The sequence below is a fragment of the Parasteatoda tepidariorum genome, chromosome 11, assembly GCF_982258835.1.
Source record: "Parasteatoda tepidariorum strain Cologne lab strain chromosome 11, Ptep-v5.0, whole genome shotgun sequence".
NCBI lineage: Eukaryota > Metazoa > Arthropoda > Arachnida > Araneae > Theridiidae > Parasteatoda > Parasteatoda tepidariorum.
In genome coordinates this window covers 42,793,998-42,812,904 of record NC_141765.1, presented here as the reverse complement: position 1 = coordinate 42,812,904, position 18,907 = coordinate 42,793,998, and the positions used below count along the sequence as shown (strand labels likewise).

General features: G+C 28.0%; 1 protein-coding gene across 1 annotated transcript in view; it reads right to left on the bottom strand.

Annotated features, from left to right (window-relative positions):
• Positions 1 to 18,907, bottom strand: part of LOC107448567 (CD109 antigen) — a 131,375-nt gene that overhangs the window by 4,952 nt on the left and 107,516 nt on the right. Inside the window, exons 27-30 of the mRNA XM_016063821.3 lie at positions 7,470 to 7,647; positions 7,126 to 7,355; positions 6,103 to 6,264; positions 390 to 586 (exon numbers count right to left, since the gene is read on the bottom strand). Of these exons, the coding sequence (XP_015919307.1) occupies positions 390 to 586; positions 6,103 to 6,264; positions 7,126 to 7,355; positions 7,470 to 7,647 (767 nt within the window). The remainder of the gene's footprint in view (positions 1 to 389; positions 587 to 6,102; positions 6,265 to 7,125; positions 7,356 to 7,469; positions 7,648 to 18,907) is intronic.

Below are 18,907 nucleotides of genomic sequence, written 5' to 3'. Positions count from 1 at the left end.
CACTATAAACTATTTTATGGTATATATTATAGAACATTATAAATGTATTTACTTAGTTGGAATTTTTTAATAAAAAAATATTACTCATTATTAAAAAATATAATAATGATGTACTTAACTTGCAATGATATTATGATATTTAAAAAAAAAGCATTTATAAAGGATTTTTTTTAATCTTGCAAAAGAACCAATATTAATCGCTAACAGAAGTTTCATGAGTACAAATAATTTTGATAAATTTAATATTTATGGTAACAATAAATATTTACTTATGACAATGATTAATATTTCGTTTAATCAGTTCGCTAAAAAGGTTTTCTGTATTTTAATAAACAATATTTTTTTATAAACTCAATTAAATAATAAAGATAATGACTCTTAGCACATACTTAGCACAGCTCTCAATATTCATGTGAGATTTATTTCTTCCATGGTAATATCCCTTCACCGTCAAATCAAATGAAGGTACAGGTGGCTGAATTAGAAGAAAATCCCTATCAACATTGTATCCAACATCCAGCTGAAGGACTGATAACCCAGATCCTTTAGCTATTATTTCAGCATGACCCCAAACTCTAGGAGCTACCTAAAATACAAGAAAAAAAAGCTGTATTACTATCTTGAAAGACTACGCGTCTTATTTCCTTAAGAGAATTATACGTTGAAATGTTGAGATTTTTAATCCAAATCAGTGTTCAACAGAGTAGAAAAAAAAAGTTTTGGTATGTCGTTAATGAAATTTTATCTCCCTATTTTTTAAGTTTAGCAAAAATGCACAGGATTTGTCTTACAATAAGGCACACCAAGTATCACAATAAAGTGTGAATATTTTTAATGTGTTTTTTTTTTTTAAATTTTTGCTAAAGCTAAAAATCTTAGTAATACTTTTTAAGAAAAGTTGATAGTTTCTTTCAAACGTTTTAATGAACCTTTAAATGTTTCGTATTCTTTCATTTGAATTTCTTTTTATAATAGACTATAAAAACTCATAAAATAAGATCTTGTCAGTTTATTATATTACAAAGCAACTTCAGAAGAAATATTTACGTTCTGAGAAAGAAGTTTAGTATTTTAAAATCAATTTTTAGTGCTTTAAAAAGATTTTTTTAACTCAGCATTAATTTTTAATATTTTGTAATTTTTGAATATTTTTGAATATTTATACGATAATTGGGTATCGGCTGAAATCTATTCATGTTTAAGACTAATAGACGCATACACTATTAAAATTTTTATTCTAAAATCGTTGGAAAATAACCAGGAGCAGTCTGTCCAACCAATTATCCATAAAGTTTACAGAAAAGAACATTTTCAACCTTTACAGTTTTGGAACCGTTTGATTAAAAAACCATGAATACAAAATTATACGGTTTCAACCATTTACGACTAGCAGGGTTTCAAAACCATTAAAAAAATTTAACTGGATATTGGAGATAGTTTAGCAGCTTTATGATGCGGCCATCTATGCGTAGATGAGAGTATCATATTCTAATAACCCAGGGTCACAAATTGGAGAGTGCATGACACTGGAAGCTCTTCATCTGTTGAAGGGAATGATTAGCGAATGAAGATTAGAGCTCTTGGCTATTATAAATATATACCCATTAGCAGGAAACTGAGTGGTTTTCTTAGGTGGGTCTAGTTGGTACGATAAAATTCTGGTTATTTAACCGTATTATGTGATAGCAGTTAATAAGCGGGTTTTTTTCACAATTAAGAGTTTGAATACTACCTTGTTCATGGTTATTTGACTCTTTTGCTTGAATATGATAAATTAACAATAAAATAAAGTGTTATCTAACCATTTTTCCAAGAAATTTGTAACATTGTATGGTTTGAAATATTACAACTTACAATCCTGGACTTGAAATCTTTTTTGTTTGATTATGGTAAATTGTCAATTAAATATATTGCAATTTAATCATTTCCTTTAAGAAATTTATAACAGTGTATAATTTGAAATATTCTAACTTACAAGTATAGTTTTTTTTTAAAAAAAGAATAATGTAATATACTTAAACAAATGTATGCAGGCTGGAAAAAGCACTCAATTTAAAGCACGATCATTTCCCGTGTGCTTGGCTAAGCGTGGATTCCGGATACGAATTACCATCGACAAGTGTACTTACCAATGACCAGTGGAATAAATTCTAAGTCTTTTGGTCACTATTGACCAAAGGGAATTTTGATTAAATATCCCGAAACTCCTGGAACAAACCAGCTGACTCAATAACAGAAAATAAACATTCATGCTGCTATGGCAATAAGATGGCTATTTGCGACAAGAGTTGATGATAAAATAATGAATTTTGGTTTAGTAACAATAAGTTCCCACGATATTGAAATATTAAGTACCGAATTCTTGTGTATATAGGTGCATATAATATATATATGTATATATATATATATATATATATATATATATATATATATATATATATATATATATATATATATATATATATATATATATATATATATATATATATATATATATATATATATATATATATATAGATAGATAGATAGATAGATATATGTGTGTATATATATATATATATATATATATATATATATATATATATATATATATATATATATATATATATATATATATATATATATATATATATATATGTACTAAGAATTGTTATTTTTATATTGATTCATTAATTAAACTGGTTGCATTATTGTTTAGATTGTTGTTTCCCAACTAGTGGTTCGGAAATAACCTGTTAAAATTTTAACAATAGTTAATGATCCAAATCTTTACTTTAATACATTAATTTATTATAAATAGTTTTAATAATAATCAAACTCTTTTTAAAATTATAAAAAAAATAGCATTACCAGATAATAAAAATAGCATTACCTTTTTCTCTAAACTGTTTCCTTAGTTAATTTTATTTCATCCTCGGCGTTTAACAGCTAATCCACATAGATTTTGTGACTATATCAAAATTGAATCCCGTAGCTTTACAAATTTGAATCTGACCCAGAAGACAAGGCAAGTCCTTGATTAAGCATTGACAATTCCGTCTATTTGGAGAACTTTTCAAAGGAAACTAACCGGAATTCACATTAATTTAAGAGAAAAATCATACACACCACCAATGCCTTGTCCACCATCAAAAGTTTATGATCCGCCTACCACTAAGCTATTGGAGGGATTTAAACATAGGCACAATTAAATTGCTTAGTAAAAACGGCGCCAAGAAACATTCCAGAAAAGCGCAACATTTTGAATTCAGACCGACGTTGTGGCTGGCTGCGATCAGAGTTTAATTTTCTTCTATAAGGTCTTTAATAGTTTTCTTAAGATAAATGTGTTTTCTAAACAAATCATATGTATTTTGCTATAATTTCTAAAGCTGTTGTTACTACACTGTGTGAACTGAGATTTAGTATTCCTTTAAATATGGGGTGGAACAAGTATAGTTATTATAACAAGTATAGTTATTTTTGCGATACAGCACAGTAAAGTTGCCTAATTCGTACCACTTTTAGTATTTTAACTTTTTACTTTTCATAAATCACTGACAATAAAATTTGAAACATTTTAATAATAGAATGCAATTCCTCAGCTACCTGGATTATTTTTGGTAGTAATATTTGTGCAGTATGTAATGAAGATTACTTTGCTTTTTCGAAAGGTTTGAAAGTGGTGTGATTTAGGAAACCGATTGTCCAATGCTTATCATCTGATCCCTAAATCGTACTAACCTCAAAAATATTTAGTGATTATGATTAGGTGATTTGGTAGACCACTCAAACTAGTTAAATAGTTACATTTTTGAAAACTCAAAACAGTTAAATTTTTGAACTGCTGCAAGTACATCAACGGTATTATAACCCTATAAAACGTTAATGCAATATGATGTTACGTGCCTCTAAGTTCAAGCTTAGCTTTTATAAATGCTGCTTGTTAAAACTAAATCTTTTTTTAAATTTATAATCAACTTTCTTCTTCTTAGATTTTTGAAATGGGAAATTGGTTAGATTGAAGCCTTCAACATAGAAGGTACGGAGACAGATCGGTCTATTAACTCACATTGCTAACTTATAATTTCTAAAATATTACTTGACTATTCAGAAGGCTCATCACTTAGATGTTTTTGTCCGTTTTTACTTAAATAAGGAAAATTAATCTTAACATAAGAATATTAAATCAAATTTAATTTTTGAAATAATTTCTTTTCTTTCCGATAGATTTAAGTATAAAATCAGGGAGAAAAAAACTGTCTGCTGAAAAACTGCTTTAAAAAAAAAAGACTTTAATTAAAGACTGACGCATCAGAATAAATCCTTTTAAACTGAGTTCGCAATTGTTGTAATCACATTATAAACCTCACTTACGAAGTAAGAAATTTAGTATTGGGTAAAAGTTAGTTCAAAAATAGTTGTCAGACACTTTTTGGAAGTTTGAATGTAATGAGTTAAAATGGCTTGAAAATCGACCTGTTCAGTAGTTGAGATTGATACGTTGCTTTTAAATCGTACCCCGATGAAACTACAGAACGCTTTAAAAGAGTTATTCCAAGCCTCAAACAATAATTTTCTGGCAAAGAAAGAGTAGTGCATAATAAAATAAGTTACTGAACAATTATGTAATGTCTGTAATAATGTGTACATTACTTTAGTTCTGCTCTATCTTTATGCAGGATGCGAAAAAATTATATTGAAAACTTGCAATTTGCTTAAATAAAACTTAACGAAAGTACATAGCAACTTGTGTTTTCTGAATAGATCTCAACGTCCAAAAAAGGGCTCTTAACAGCGCTGACAGCACAGAAAAAATAATGAGATGAATTTAAGCTAGGCTTAACAAAACAGAAGTAGATAGAAATTAAATATCATAAAAAAATAATACAATTGGCAGATTTATGTAAATCGTTTTCTGATAACATAATTATCTTTATGACACAACTAAAAACATGCATGTATTTTATTACATTTAACTTCTGTTTCTGTAGAATTTGCAGCAGCAACCGTTGTCATCTGAAGGTTTCCAAACTTGCTCCAAAATTGGCAAAAATCATTCTTGAATGGAGTAAATGAAACTGAAAACTTCTCAGTTATTGGTGTTTAGATTCAACTACATTCTTTAACAGAGTAGATGAACGCTCTATTCACTATTATCTTGAAATGAAGTATTTATTCACATATTTTTGGATCGATTTTTGGATTGGCATTGTACCATAGTTTTTACTGTGTAACTTCATTTGAAACCTTCTTTCATTTCATCAATTATATCTTTTATGGTCATTTCATCAACATCAGTTCCTCTTTTTCGGAAAGTGAATATAAAGAGCAAGATTTTCATGAACGTTTTTCGTTATTTCATAATCAATTACTTTGAAAATTGAAACGCTAAAAAGATGTTTTTAAGATGTCATAATTATTATCATCATAATAATTATGCTTTGTATTTTTGAAAACCTGCATGCTTTCCTGTTTGTCCTACACTGTAAAGAATTTTGGATCAAATTTCGGTATAAAGTACCAACATTTTTAATGCATCATTCATAAAATTTACTTTTGTTATAAAATGCCACAATTTTTACAGTAATATCTATTAGATTGGAGGGATTCAGTGATTTTACTGTCATTATTACTGAAAAAATTACGGTGTATCAGATCTTTTGCTCTGTAACACTCCTAGTAAAAATGGATTATATGTTAAAAATTCCTGCACCCTGAGTTCCGGTACTTTTTACCGTGATTGAATTTTTTACAGTGTATGAGGTTTCATACCGCCTGTAAGTCAAATTAAGAACAAATCCTACAATGTGCATTGTTGAAACCTCAAACATGTTGCGTAAATTTAGCAACTGAAAATAGATATTCCTCTGAGAAATATAAATTATATTTATCATTTTCCAATATGAACAAAAATTTGCAAAATAATATGTTTATGTATTTATTTGATTTCATTGTAACACTCGCACATTTTTAATGCGAATTATAAAATTATGTAAAAGATTATTTTTATGCCATAATATTTAAAGCACTCATGGAAGTCTTTATAATTTAATATAATTTACGACGAGCGTTATAACTTACAAACGCAAAATACATGTTTTATAAATTTTTTATACTTACTTCTATTCTTCTTGATTCAGCAAGATTGTCAACCATTATAGACATTTGATGAATTTTTCCAGCATTTGAACTTGATTCTACGGAAACTTTCATACTCGTAATGTCTCGAACATGTGTTCTGAATGAATATTCTATCAAAGCTTCAGTTGCAACTATAGTATCCTATTAAAAAGGCATAAATATCATTACACTATCAGAAAAATTGGCTCACTATTGAACGTTAATATTGGTATCTTAAACCATATTACATTGTTGGAATTTTCATTCCAAAATTACAGTAAAATAACCGGCAGCATTCTGTGTATCCGATTAACCGAGAAATTTACGGTGAAGAATACTTTTTACTTTTACGGTCTAGAAACCATAATACAAAGCAAGACGATTTTTATAAAACTTTACAGCTAGCATGGTTCTAAAATCGTAAAGAAGACAAATGTGCTAATTTTACAGATGATGCACTCAGAGTGCCAATACTTCTTATAGTAATTGATTATTAATTTTTACAGTGTACTTTTTAATTACATTATTACACGCTTTTTTTACTTTTAAGTAATTTAATTTTATTATATAAGTAAAATATTTCTGGATTACAGACATACGAAGTTTCTTTTTTGGTATGTAATTAAAAAAGGGCTACTTATTTTTGAAAAAAAACTGCAGTTTTTAAAAAGTAATATTTATATATAAAATTCGCTTTTTCTTACCTTTTTATAATTCTCAAGACATGAATGACTTTACAAAAATATAATTTTGGCTGTCTTATTTTTATTCAAACATTTAAATCCTAAATTAAAACAATTTCAAGGCGATAAACATTCAAAAAATTGGTTTTATTTAGCATGCTCTAACCCCTCTATTTATTATTCACAACTTTTTGTAATGAGTAGCTAAATAATCTTCACAACTAAATGAATTAATTCTTCCAAACTAAAAAACTAAAAAGAAGTAACTTAAAACGACTTCAGGATTTAACTTTTTTTTTAAATGTAAATATTTACTTTAAATTAACTTTTAAACACAAACCTGCGATGAAATGAAACCCTCATCTGTCGTCCTCATAGTATTAAGCCATTTCACTATTTGATCTGTAATAATGCCATTATATCTGACATACACCAACAAGGCATAAGCTGTAGCCTCTACAGCTACGGAATCATATTTACTCGGAAGACGAGGAAGAATAAAGGGTCTTTGATTTTGGTAAAGAATTTCAGATGAAACGATATCATCGGGACTCCAATAAACCATTCCCTCTAAAATAAAAACAAATAAATAAGTAAAAAAATATTTCGAAAATTGTTGATAAAATGGAAAAGTCAATTTTGGCAATTTTTTGTTTAATACAGAAAACATAGTTTAAAGTAAACCTTTCTCTCTTTTCAATCTATCCAACTTATTAAATCCAATTTCAGATTCTACACTACCAGCTTCTAATAGAGCATAAGTAACTATGGCAACTTGATAAGGATCATCGAGTTGTGGTAATCTTCTTTCCAAGTATCGAACAGCTGAATTCTTTGCGTTGGATATGTCTACCCTAATGTCCTAAATACAAATAAATCAAATTCATTATTATTTTTAAACAAGTTTACCTTAAATATATCAATATGAGAAATTGGTGAACACTGAGTATGAGTTTTAATTTCACACTATTTTATTTTTGAATTATATAATAAATATAAAATTTCATCAGGTTTTGAAAAGCGGAATAAAAGAGGTATACTAGATGTATAAAGTAATTCATTAATATAATTGAATATTTTGTCTTTGAAATGTCTACACGGATAACCTAAACATGTAGCAAATAAACTTCAATTTAATAAAATTTCATGAGGTTTAAAAGAGAGGGGTGCAAAAAAAGATATACAAAATGTATAAAGCATTTTATTAATATAAATGATAACTTCGCATTTGAAATCTGTACACTGATAACCTGAAAACGTGCAGTAAATATAGTAATCATTTAACAAATTTCATCAGGTTTAGAGAAAAGTCGAGTAAAAGAAGGATATAAAATGTATACATTAATAAAAATGAATACTTTGCCTTTGAAATGTCTACACAGATATTCTGAAAACATGTAGCAAATAAATTTCAATTTGATTATATTTCATCAGGTTAGGAATAAGTGAAGTAGAAGAATACGAGATGAATAAAGCAATTTATTAATATAATTGAATATTTTGCCTTTGAAATGTCTACACGGATACCCTACTGTTTGTCTACGATAGGTACTCTGTCCGCCACAAAGTCTGCGGCAGTCTGGTGCTATGGAAACAAGAAGAGAGCATTTTAGGGAGGGTGGCTTCGATGAAGAGGTCTCCTTTTCTTTCGCCTTCGATGATAGCTTGTATGGGGAGTTTACCAGATTGGCTGACTCAGCCACCAGTAGGAGACTTATTTAATCTGATTCAAGAACTTTTTTAAGATTCGCATGAATATTTCTTTCTTACTTAAAATAATTCTCTCGATTCAATCAGTTGTTATTTTTTAAATACAAAGGGAAAAAAGTGAACAAATTCTGACATTAAGGGTAGTACAGGTTTTTTTAATATTACTTTTTAATTTTACGATATTTATTATGAATGTTCATTGATTGTTAGATGGTTTAATTTCTAAACTTGCACATTTTTTAAAGCAGTTAATTTCTTTTATTACTTGAATTTTCTGGAAAAAGTGAAGAGCTTAAACTTAATAACTCTGATTTTAAAAGGAGATAAAACTTTTGCTGAAAAAAAAAATAGTTCACGTTATCTATGCTGGAGAAATATTAAATATCTTTGTTTTGATTATTAATTTTTAAATATTTTATTTATTTATTTATTTTTTGAAACTGAAAGCAAGTGACAGCAACTAGGATGAAATCTAAAACTATCAACGATGATTTTTATCAGCACCCATCAAACCATCTGAAATTATCTGAAGTTTTTTTTGCTTAAATTACGTTTTCTTATTCATATTTTATTGTAACCTGTACAGTTTTTTTCACTATTTATTAAAAACAGTTTTTATTAACAAATTTATTTTTTTCTTAATAACCAATTTACTATGTATGATAAATTTATAGATGAGTTATTTATTAATAAAACATTGAGCTGTACATACATACATATAAATGTTTTTAATTTTTTTTCTAAAACAGAAGCTTTTGAAAAAGAGAAAAGATTAAAAAAAAAAAGGAATCACACGCTCTAAACGTTTCAGGCGCGAATGCTTTTTTCTCTTAACTCTAGGGCTAATACAATAGATCGAAGAAAGAAGTCTCCTTTTCTCCCACCGAAACCAGTCTTAAAGAGGGACCCCGCACCCCTACTTGAAATAATCATACCTCGTTACCATAGTCCCCGCCACCCCTCCAGACGAATGGCGGACAGAGTACCTATCGTAGACAAACAGTAGCAACCTGTAGTAAATAAATTTTAATTTAATAAAATTTCGTGAGATTTAAGGGAAAGAAGTGCGAAAAGAGGTATACTAAATTCATAGAGCAATTCATTAATATAATTGAATACTTCGCATTTGAAATGTCTACTCATATACTCTAAAGACATACAGCAAAAAAATTTCAACTTATAAAATTTCATCAGGTTTTGAGAAAAGGGAAGTAAAACGAGGTATACATGATGCATAAAGCAATTTATTAATTTTGTTGAATAATTTGCATTTAAAATGTGTACACGGATATTCTTAAAACTTGAATTAAATAATTTTGAGCATATAAACCTTGCGAAATATATCAATGTGATAAATAATAAGACACTGATTTTTAATTTTAATTTTACACTATCCCATTTCTTACAGTAGAATAAAAAAAGTGTTTTATCAGATTTATAGAAAAGTGCAGTTACAAGACGTATATAAAATTTATGCAGTATTTTTACTTATATTTTTATTTATTTTTTTCATTAATTACTGCTTATGAAATAAAATAAAAATCTTTGCCTTGCTTAATGTTCTGATTTTCATTAATAAAAGATGAAGAATATGTTTTCATTTACATAAATAAGCTATTAAATATATTTCATTCACATAAATCCAGCTATGTCAGCATGTAGAGATACACTTAATACTACTACAATTAAATTTAAAAATCAAAAGTGAATTGAGAAAAAATGTTTTGCAAATAAAACTTATTCTAAACATTTTGATTTCAAAGTAATTTCTTTTGACTTCATGTTTCGAATTTTAAACTGGGTAGAATTCATTAAATTAGTTTCTTTTAATTTAATTGGTTCTTGTTTTCATTCTGAATTGAGGAAGAACAATACTGTGGTAAGTAAAAAAATCGATTTTTTTTTCATTATTTTAGTTTAAAGGTAATCATTTCTTGAAATAGACATTTTAGCTTTAAATAGACTTCTGAGAACTATAAAATGGTTTTATCGTAGCAAGATTTTTATGGTACTATGATTTATTCGTTAATTTAAACCTTATATATTATCCAATTTGAAGAATAATATTACTGGTGAAAGTTAAATTGATATTTTTTCCTTATTTTAAGTTCGCAATTAATAATTTCCAGGCATAGGCTTTTCTTCAAATAGTTTTCTAAGAACTTTACACAAATATATCTCGCAATAAAATTCTGATGATAGTTATGACAGTTTATCCGTCAATTTAAAACATATTGCTTTTTTTTTAATCTTTTTGGCAAAGAATGATAAAATAGGGAAAAAATAGCATGTGATTTTCGCTATTTCAGGCTTAAAATTATGATTTTGAGGAATACACCTTTTGCTTAAAGTAGACCTTTATTAACTTTAGTTTTTCTCGTAACAAAATTTTTTATTATGACTCATGATGGTTTATTCTCAGATATAAATTGATCATTTTAAACAATATTTACATATTTACTTTTGAAAAGAAGGCATATATTACAAAACGATTGATTAAAATTTTTAATCAACCAAATAATTTTTACTGATACCAAAACACGTTATTTATTGGCTGAGAATAATAAGTGCAAAATTTAAAGAGAATCGCAGTATGATAGGCATATGTGAAAAAATCTATACACCGTCTCAATTTCTATTCGACATGCTAGGTGGCAACACATAGTCAAACATAGAAGAACGAGTTGCAAATACGCATACCAATGGAATAAAGTCGCAAAAGAAAGCAATAGTTCAATCTAGGCACCATGAAACTACAGAAAAAGGTAATTTTCATTTTTTTTTATTAAATTGCAATGAAATTCGGCAATGAAAATTGATGGCAGAGTTTTGGATGTTCAAAGCATTACGTGGGGATTGTGTCTACATGTTTGTCAGTAATCACAAGTTTTAATACGGTTTTATAACGTAGAACATTCAAAAATACTGTTTGGGGGAAAAAAGCATTCGTCCATTGGACAAGGTGTCATTTCAGTCTTACCTAAAGAAAGATTCTATGACAGATATTACAGCGTGACCCATCTGCATGACAAAGGAAAAGAATGACGTCGCTGGAGCAATAGAAATCCTTGGTATTCTTGAGAAAGAGCGCGAAAATCTTTTGATAAAAATTAAAAACACTAGATTTGTGTACTCGAAGTATGGGTTTTTAAAATTATCTTAATTTTGCTGAAGCGACAATATCATACACGAGATCAAGAAAAATGAGACTTATAATGACAGTTTTTACCTCATCTTTTTACCACCATTACGTCTTGTTATGTTGAAAAAACAAAAGCAGAATGTTTAACAAAAGATCCAAGCTTTTAGTGTGGGTACCTAGATGGTATATATGTGTTTTGGTCTCCTGGACCAGACATTCACAAATTAAAATTTCATAAACAAAACTTCTCATCCTCTTTATAGTACAATGTGGGTGAAAGTAAAGTGCCAATCAATATTTTTTCTGACTCCGAGCTTATGTCAAAGATACCCATTTGGTATACATGCGTTTTAATTCCCTGGAACAAGCATTGAGAGTTTAAAATTTTATAAGCAAAGACTTCTTATTAGCACAATATATGGACGAAAGTCAAGTGATAATTAATGTTTTTTTCTGATACCGAGAAAAGTCTACCTCTTTTCAGATGAAAACTCGAAGAAAAGTGGATATAGAGTTAAATCTGTAATACACTGTAAAAATCAATTGTAAATTCTACAAAAAAACCCATATTTTTCTCATAAAAGGAACCGTTTATAGAAAAATACTTTTTTTTTCTGTTTTATTGGCGCACTGTAAAAAATTCCCATTCTTTTTGCAGTCTTTCTCTGCATATCTGATGATTTTTAGCTGTTTTGTTGATAAATAAGTTTTCCTCTTTTTCTTAATCCTTTCAGTTCAAATTCCAGTTTTTGCGATGTTTCCATCAAATTTCAGTTTGCCTTATTTTCTCTTACTGATATTCTTACTTATTATATTTTCTCTTAATGATCACAATGCTGATGTAGTTATTTCTTAGAATTTTTCGTTAAAAAAGCGAAATTTGTTAGTTAAAATAACGGAGTTTGTTTGTTAAAATAACAGTAGGGGAGAGTGGGGTCAATTGTAACAGGGTGCGATTGTAACAGAGTAAAAATTTCGAGTGTCGGATTCTAGACTTGATTCCTAGGTGGCGCACAAGGTGTATTTAATAAATCTACATGTACACCCCTGCTGGCAACCATTTTTATGTACTTTTGAAAGAGTTACATCACAAAAGATATTTTCACGCTACGCAAGTACTTTTTTTGGTATTAGAATATTATATTGTAACAAAGTAATTTTGTTTAAACAAATAAAAATTATTAACCGAATATGTAAGTGGACACCTTAATTAACATTTCAAAAAAATATTAGTTTTGTTAATTAACTAGCATTGTTTTTAACAAATGAAGCTGAAATGGCGTCTTGGGGACGATTGTAACAATAAGTAAAGGGACGATTGTAACAGCTGAAAATAAATAATCTTATGTTTACAAACCATTACTTAACTCTTTAGAAACCACCAATAGTTTCCTATATCATTTATATTATGTTGCATGTGCATTATTTAATTTGTCACCTTTCACAGCATAAATTAAAATTTTTAGCCCCTTAAACTTAAAAGTTTAACCCTTTAGGTCTCTGCTCATTATTATTTTTACTCCTAAAATATCACTACAATTTTGATCAATAAAAAAATATATCACAACTATGATAATATGTATAATTAACTACGTTTTAGTTGAATTTATGAATTGTTACAATTGACCCCGTAAGTGGGGACAATTGTAACAAGGGCACGACTGTCAAAAATTGTTAATAACTAATATAATAACATTTAAAATAAGGTATTTTTTTCTTTTTCTAGTAGAGGATAGTCTACTTTACTTGTCTGTCAATTAATACTAATAATATATTGGATTTTTTGCTAGTTAAAAATAGTTAAGTAAAAAATGTTACAATTGACCCCACTCTCCCCTACTTAATTACTGAAAAAATAGGCGTCTGTTTTTAAAAGACAGTATTTTTAATGATTTAAATGGTTTTATACGGGCACACCAGCTGACAGCTTTAATTAACAGATTTCTTTTGCAGTGAACTTGACTTCATTTTGAATCTTTTGCTAGGGCCCACGCTTGCGAATTTTTTTATTTCTGACATGTAAGTAATAATGTATATCCATCATTCTCATCTTCTTCATAGTGTGGGTAAAAACAATGTAGATCTTTAGGAAAAACTTTATATCTCTGTTTGTTTGGTATTTAATTATATTAGTTGTGTTTTCCTAAATAAATGTATAGTCTATCACATGGTAAGAATTCATTGATTGCTTTTATTTACTTAGATTACATCTTGAAATTGTTAACTATATCCATCTTTGGACACTTCATTACCTTAATAAAGTTAAGAAATTTGATGTATTCCAGCTCAACACGATTAAAAGTAACTAACAGTGTGCAATCAGCATAATAGAACGTTACGCGTCAGAAACAAGTTTAATATTTATTGCTTTTTAAATCAAACATTCACAAATAATATTTATCATTTTTTTGTTTCATTACATCAATTATTATAACTGAAGCTCTTATTATTGGGGAAAAATGTTCATAATATTATGCTTCTTTTTCCGCCGCCTCCATGAAAGTCGACAATAAAATATAATAATAAAATAATAACAAAACACGAAAATTATTTTAATGAATTTACTTTATGACGAATAATAAAAAAATCCTTTTAATGAATTAACTTTAGATATTTTATCTTGTTTTTTAATTTCAAATAATTACGAATGTGTTCTTTAGTAAAAAAGTTCTTAATTTTCAAATAGCAATTACTAGATGCCTTTTACATTATAAACTACTTTTTAAAAGAAATAAATTAATTTTTTTAACTGAGCTAAAGTGTATTTATTTTTAATATCCTTAGGATAAATAACGTTTTTACCTAGTCATAATAACTTAATAATAACAAAATAATACTTTCTGAATGTAATTAGATTTATTCTCAAATGAACAAAGGCAAATGTCTTAAGGTTTATTTAAAATGAGATAATTAAATTTCTTTAAAAAGGAAATTAGATAGTTTCACTGCATTTTGTTTGAAAAAAATCTCCATTTTTCTTCACTAATTTTCATATTTATAATTTGTAAAAATAAAGAATATTGAACTAAAGGGGAGCGGAAAATAAACTTAGAATTAATTTTAAGCATTTTTTTAAAATTTCTTTCCCTTTGGTTTTTAATTTTCCCAAACGACAAAAAATGCGCGCCACAAAATTACTTTAAAATCATTCCATCTCTCAGCAGTAGTATCAAATTAGTATATATAATAAAATATATATTTTTTTTCCTTTAAATAAATTAGATATGCCGTATTTAAATTTACTTTTAGACAGTGCATAAAAAAGATTTTTTTAAATCAGTAAAAGTGACGTTTAAGAATATAATATCGGCAATTTATCTTTAAAAACAAATGACATAAAGATATTTATTTTAAAATAGAAATAAATGAAGATTTGATGCGACTTAAATTTTGCAAAAACATTATTTTTATAATGTTTATAAAAATAACTTTGATGTTAATTATGACACAAAAATATTTTTAACGCTTCAACGGGTTTGTGTCTCATGTGACACACAAAATTAATTAATATTTTTGACAAAAAATTGCTTTTCGAATGTATATTTATGCTTAGAATATATTATTCTGAGGAAAAAAATCTAGTCAAAACTAACAGGACATGATAAATATTCAACGTGTTTATGGCTCTATGGGAACACCAAAAAACTCGATAGTTTTTACCGAAGCTCTTCGGTAATGTGTTTGGTAAAATTAACAATGAAATATTGTTTCAGAACGCGTGATAAAATTTGGTAATTGTGGTTAAATTTGGTAATTTTATCGTGATACCTTAGAACATGGCATTAAAATCAATAATTCGATTAAATTTATTCCTCAGTTTTTTTTAATAAAATTCATTGTAATAAGAATTATAATTTTGAAAACCAGAATTTCCGGTTAACCGTTACCATATGAATGGAAAAACTACCAATTAAATGGTTTAATACCGTATATTTTGGTTTTATTAACCAGAATTATAGATTTTTTTCTCCAGAAATGTCATTATCATACAATATGGTAATTTTACCAGATTTTTTTTTCTTCTTATAATATCAAATTTGATTCATAAAAATAATTTTATTCATACTCATTAAAAACTCTGAGCAAAATTATTCTTTTAACTGTCTTTTCGCTGTGAAATCATCTTTTTATCAGCTTTTTTCATATTTAAAGAGTAAGATAATTTGAATCAATTTAGCACCATAATAGTTTTTTTTATCAAATTTAAACGATATTATAGTTCATCGCATTTCAAAATCACTATGAGTGTAGATTTAAATTCTGTGAAGTGTAATGCAATAATATAAATGTATAATAACTAAATGTTAACCACTATACGTAAATAGTTATCATGTCAGTTTTTTAAGCCACGGTCCCGTTAAAAGCCGTTTTACAATTTAAAAAAATGAAATGAATGAGAAAAATATTTTTAAATTTGATCACGTATTATTCTCTTTTTTTTCTTAACGTATGTGAAATTTCATATAAGGATATAACTAAGTCAAAATAATAATAATAGATTAAAAACTTATAAGCTTAGGTGTGCTTTACAACAACTGGAGTCTCAACTGGATTAACACATAAAACGAACAAAAACAATCACATAACATAAAATGATCACAGATAAAGATATTAACGTTTCTTTTTCTATTTTTATTTAATATAAATAATAATATAAAATAAGTAATTGAAAGAGTTAGTCTGTATTAATTAGAGTACAAAAGTATTCCAAAAATTTTACACGCTAAAGAGAATACAATATAACCAAATCATAGAGTTTTTCTCTAAATAAGGAAATCAGTTCAAGGGGCTGTCCATTCAGCTTAAGAACATTAGTCTATGATACAGATATCAGTTCAAAATAAAATTGAACCAATCTCTGTATTAATTGGCCTGATGCCATATAGTAAATTGGAAATTTTCTGACAAAGATGAATTATTGATATTAAGACAAACGTATTAAAAGCCATTATTGCCAGTGTGAATGGAGTTAAACAAATCATTCACAGCAAACTCACCATCTTATACTTCTTTTATTTCTGAATGATACCCATAGGTAAAGAAAGTAAGATAGTGCGATTGATACAAATAAAAACTACTAAATACAAAATGTTTGTTATGAGATTTAAAGCAGTTCCGGCAGAAAGCGACTGCATTCCAGTCAAATGGAGAAAAAAAAACTTGGTTTTAATGGAGAAAATAGGATAATAGAGGAAAAGAGGATTTTCATTCCTTTTTTTCCTTTGTAAACAATTTCGTTTTTTGTGTTTTCACTGAAATAATAGTTTGCGACACATAATGAACATACTTATTTTATTCCATTCAAATTTACGAAGTTTTATATTAAAAACAGTCGTTACGAACTACAATTCATAGTAAAAGTAGTTGATAACAATAACCAACTTGGAGTTCACCTAAAATTTTTCCATTTCTTGAACTTCTGCGCTTTGTTATTTTATTTCATACCTAGAGTTGAACATCTGATCCAATCTTGAGTTAACGACTATCAATGTTCAACTCTGTAGTCACGAAATTATGAACCCAATTCTGAAGACAAGGAAACTCTTAGACCAAGCATTGGGGCAAAATAACCTTCGTGGAGGACTTTTTGTTGGAACTAACTCACATTTGCTTACGTGGATAGGAAAACAACGAAAACATACCATGGTTTAAACGACGACAAGAAAATTCAAACCCATGATCTGTCTACCATTGAATATTTTTTTAGATACACACTGTGGTCAGTCCGAGACGGGAGGGGAATGATATCGAACAGTCATCACTGGGACTCGAACCTGCGTTACATCATTGGAAGGCGAGAACTCTACCCCTGAACCACCAAGGCTTAACCTTACGTTATTGAAAAGAATTAAATACGTACGTTGATGTAAATATTTTGAATCACATTTTACCTCACATTGAATTTTAAATAGTATTTTTAATTGCACACTAAACATGGATATCAGTATAAGATACTTTCCAAAAACCATAATAAATAGGTCAATTTTGTGAAGATTTAGGGTTTGATCCTCAGTGGCATCTTGAAGCCCACCCTACTACAGATCTATGGGTACCATCTTGTATGGGAATAAAGGCGACTGGTGCGCCTTGTTGACCACGTTACCACAATCATGCTGTTGATCTCGAAGTTGTGAAGCCTTTAACTTCATGACCCTGCCAGTTCTCAGCGGACTGTTGCAGGAATACTTTATTTTTTTAACTGTTATCAACTTACTGATTGTCTATTTTTTCTCTTTAACATAGTTCAATTCTGCCACCTGTAAATTGCTTGTTTTTTCTGAGCAAATATTTATTTAAGGAATTTGTAATTTTCAATTTTTAAATTAAAGGCATAAAGTTTTCATTTGTAGGTGGACTACGCTGTATACCCCACGGCCCAGGTGTACAAGGTTTTTCTCTACGTTAATGAATATGCAAAAATCACAAAAATTCAAATGCGAAAAAACTTACTAGTATAATCAAATATTCCATAAATATTTAATTTTATTGATTTTCAACTACATTCTATTTAAATGATAAAACATTTATGTCTCGTAAATTTAAAATCCGAATATAAACATCAATTTTTGAATCTAAAAATAATATATTACGCTTAAATGATAATAATAAAATTTTTAAACAAAATATCGCAAAAATAGAACTTAACTTTGAATTCTCATCAGTTTATTAACCATTATTTTTGATTTTCACAAATATCATAAGAGATTAGGATAAAATGCATAGCCATAATGAAACATGCTTCGTTGATTAAAAATAATTGTTTGATTTGCAATAAGAAGCCCTGTGACTGAGTGGCAGAGCTTCGTGCTTGCGTGGCACAGGTTCGAGGTTCTTTCCTTGGACCGGACAAGGTAGACTCAGCCTTTCACCCCTTCAGTGGGTCGATAAAATGAGTACCAAGCATGCTCGGGGACTACACACTGGGGGTTTCGATCTCGGCTAACCACCCAATCGGATCATCTGCTCCTGCACTTCTGAGTCCAATTTCAAGAAAATTGGGATGATCTTAAAAGGTCTTGGTCCTTAATGGGCTGTCACACCACTGAGTTTGGTTTTGATTTTTAGATTTGTTTAGTTTTGTTTAGCTTAGCTTAGTTTTTTTTAGATTCAGTGTAATAGGCAAACCTTATTGATTAACCAAAGCTTTAAAAATGTAAGTTAAAAAATATATACTTTTGTTCGAATTACACATATTTTAATAAATATGCAACCTTCAGTTAAAAAAAAAAGTAGAGTTTTTGTGAAGTTCTCTAAATTGAAACAAATCAGT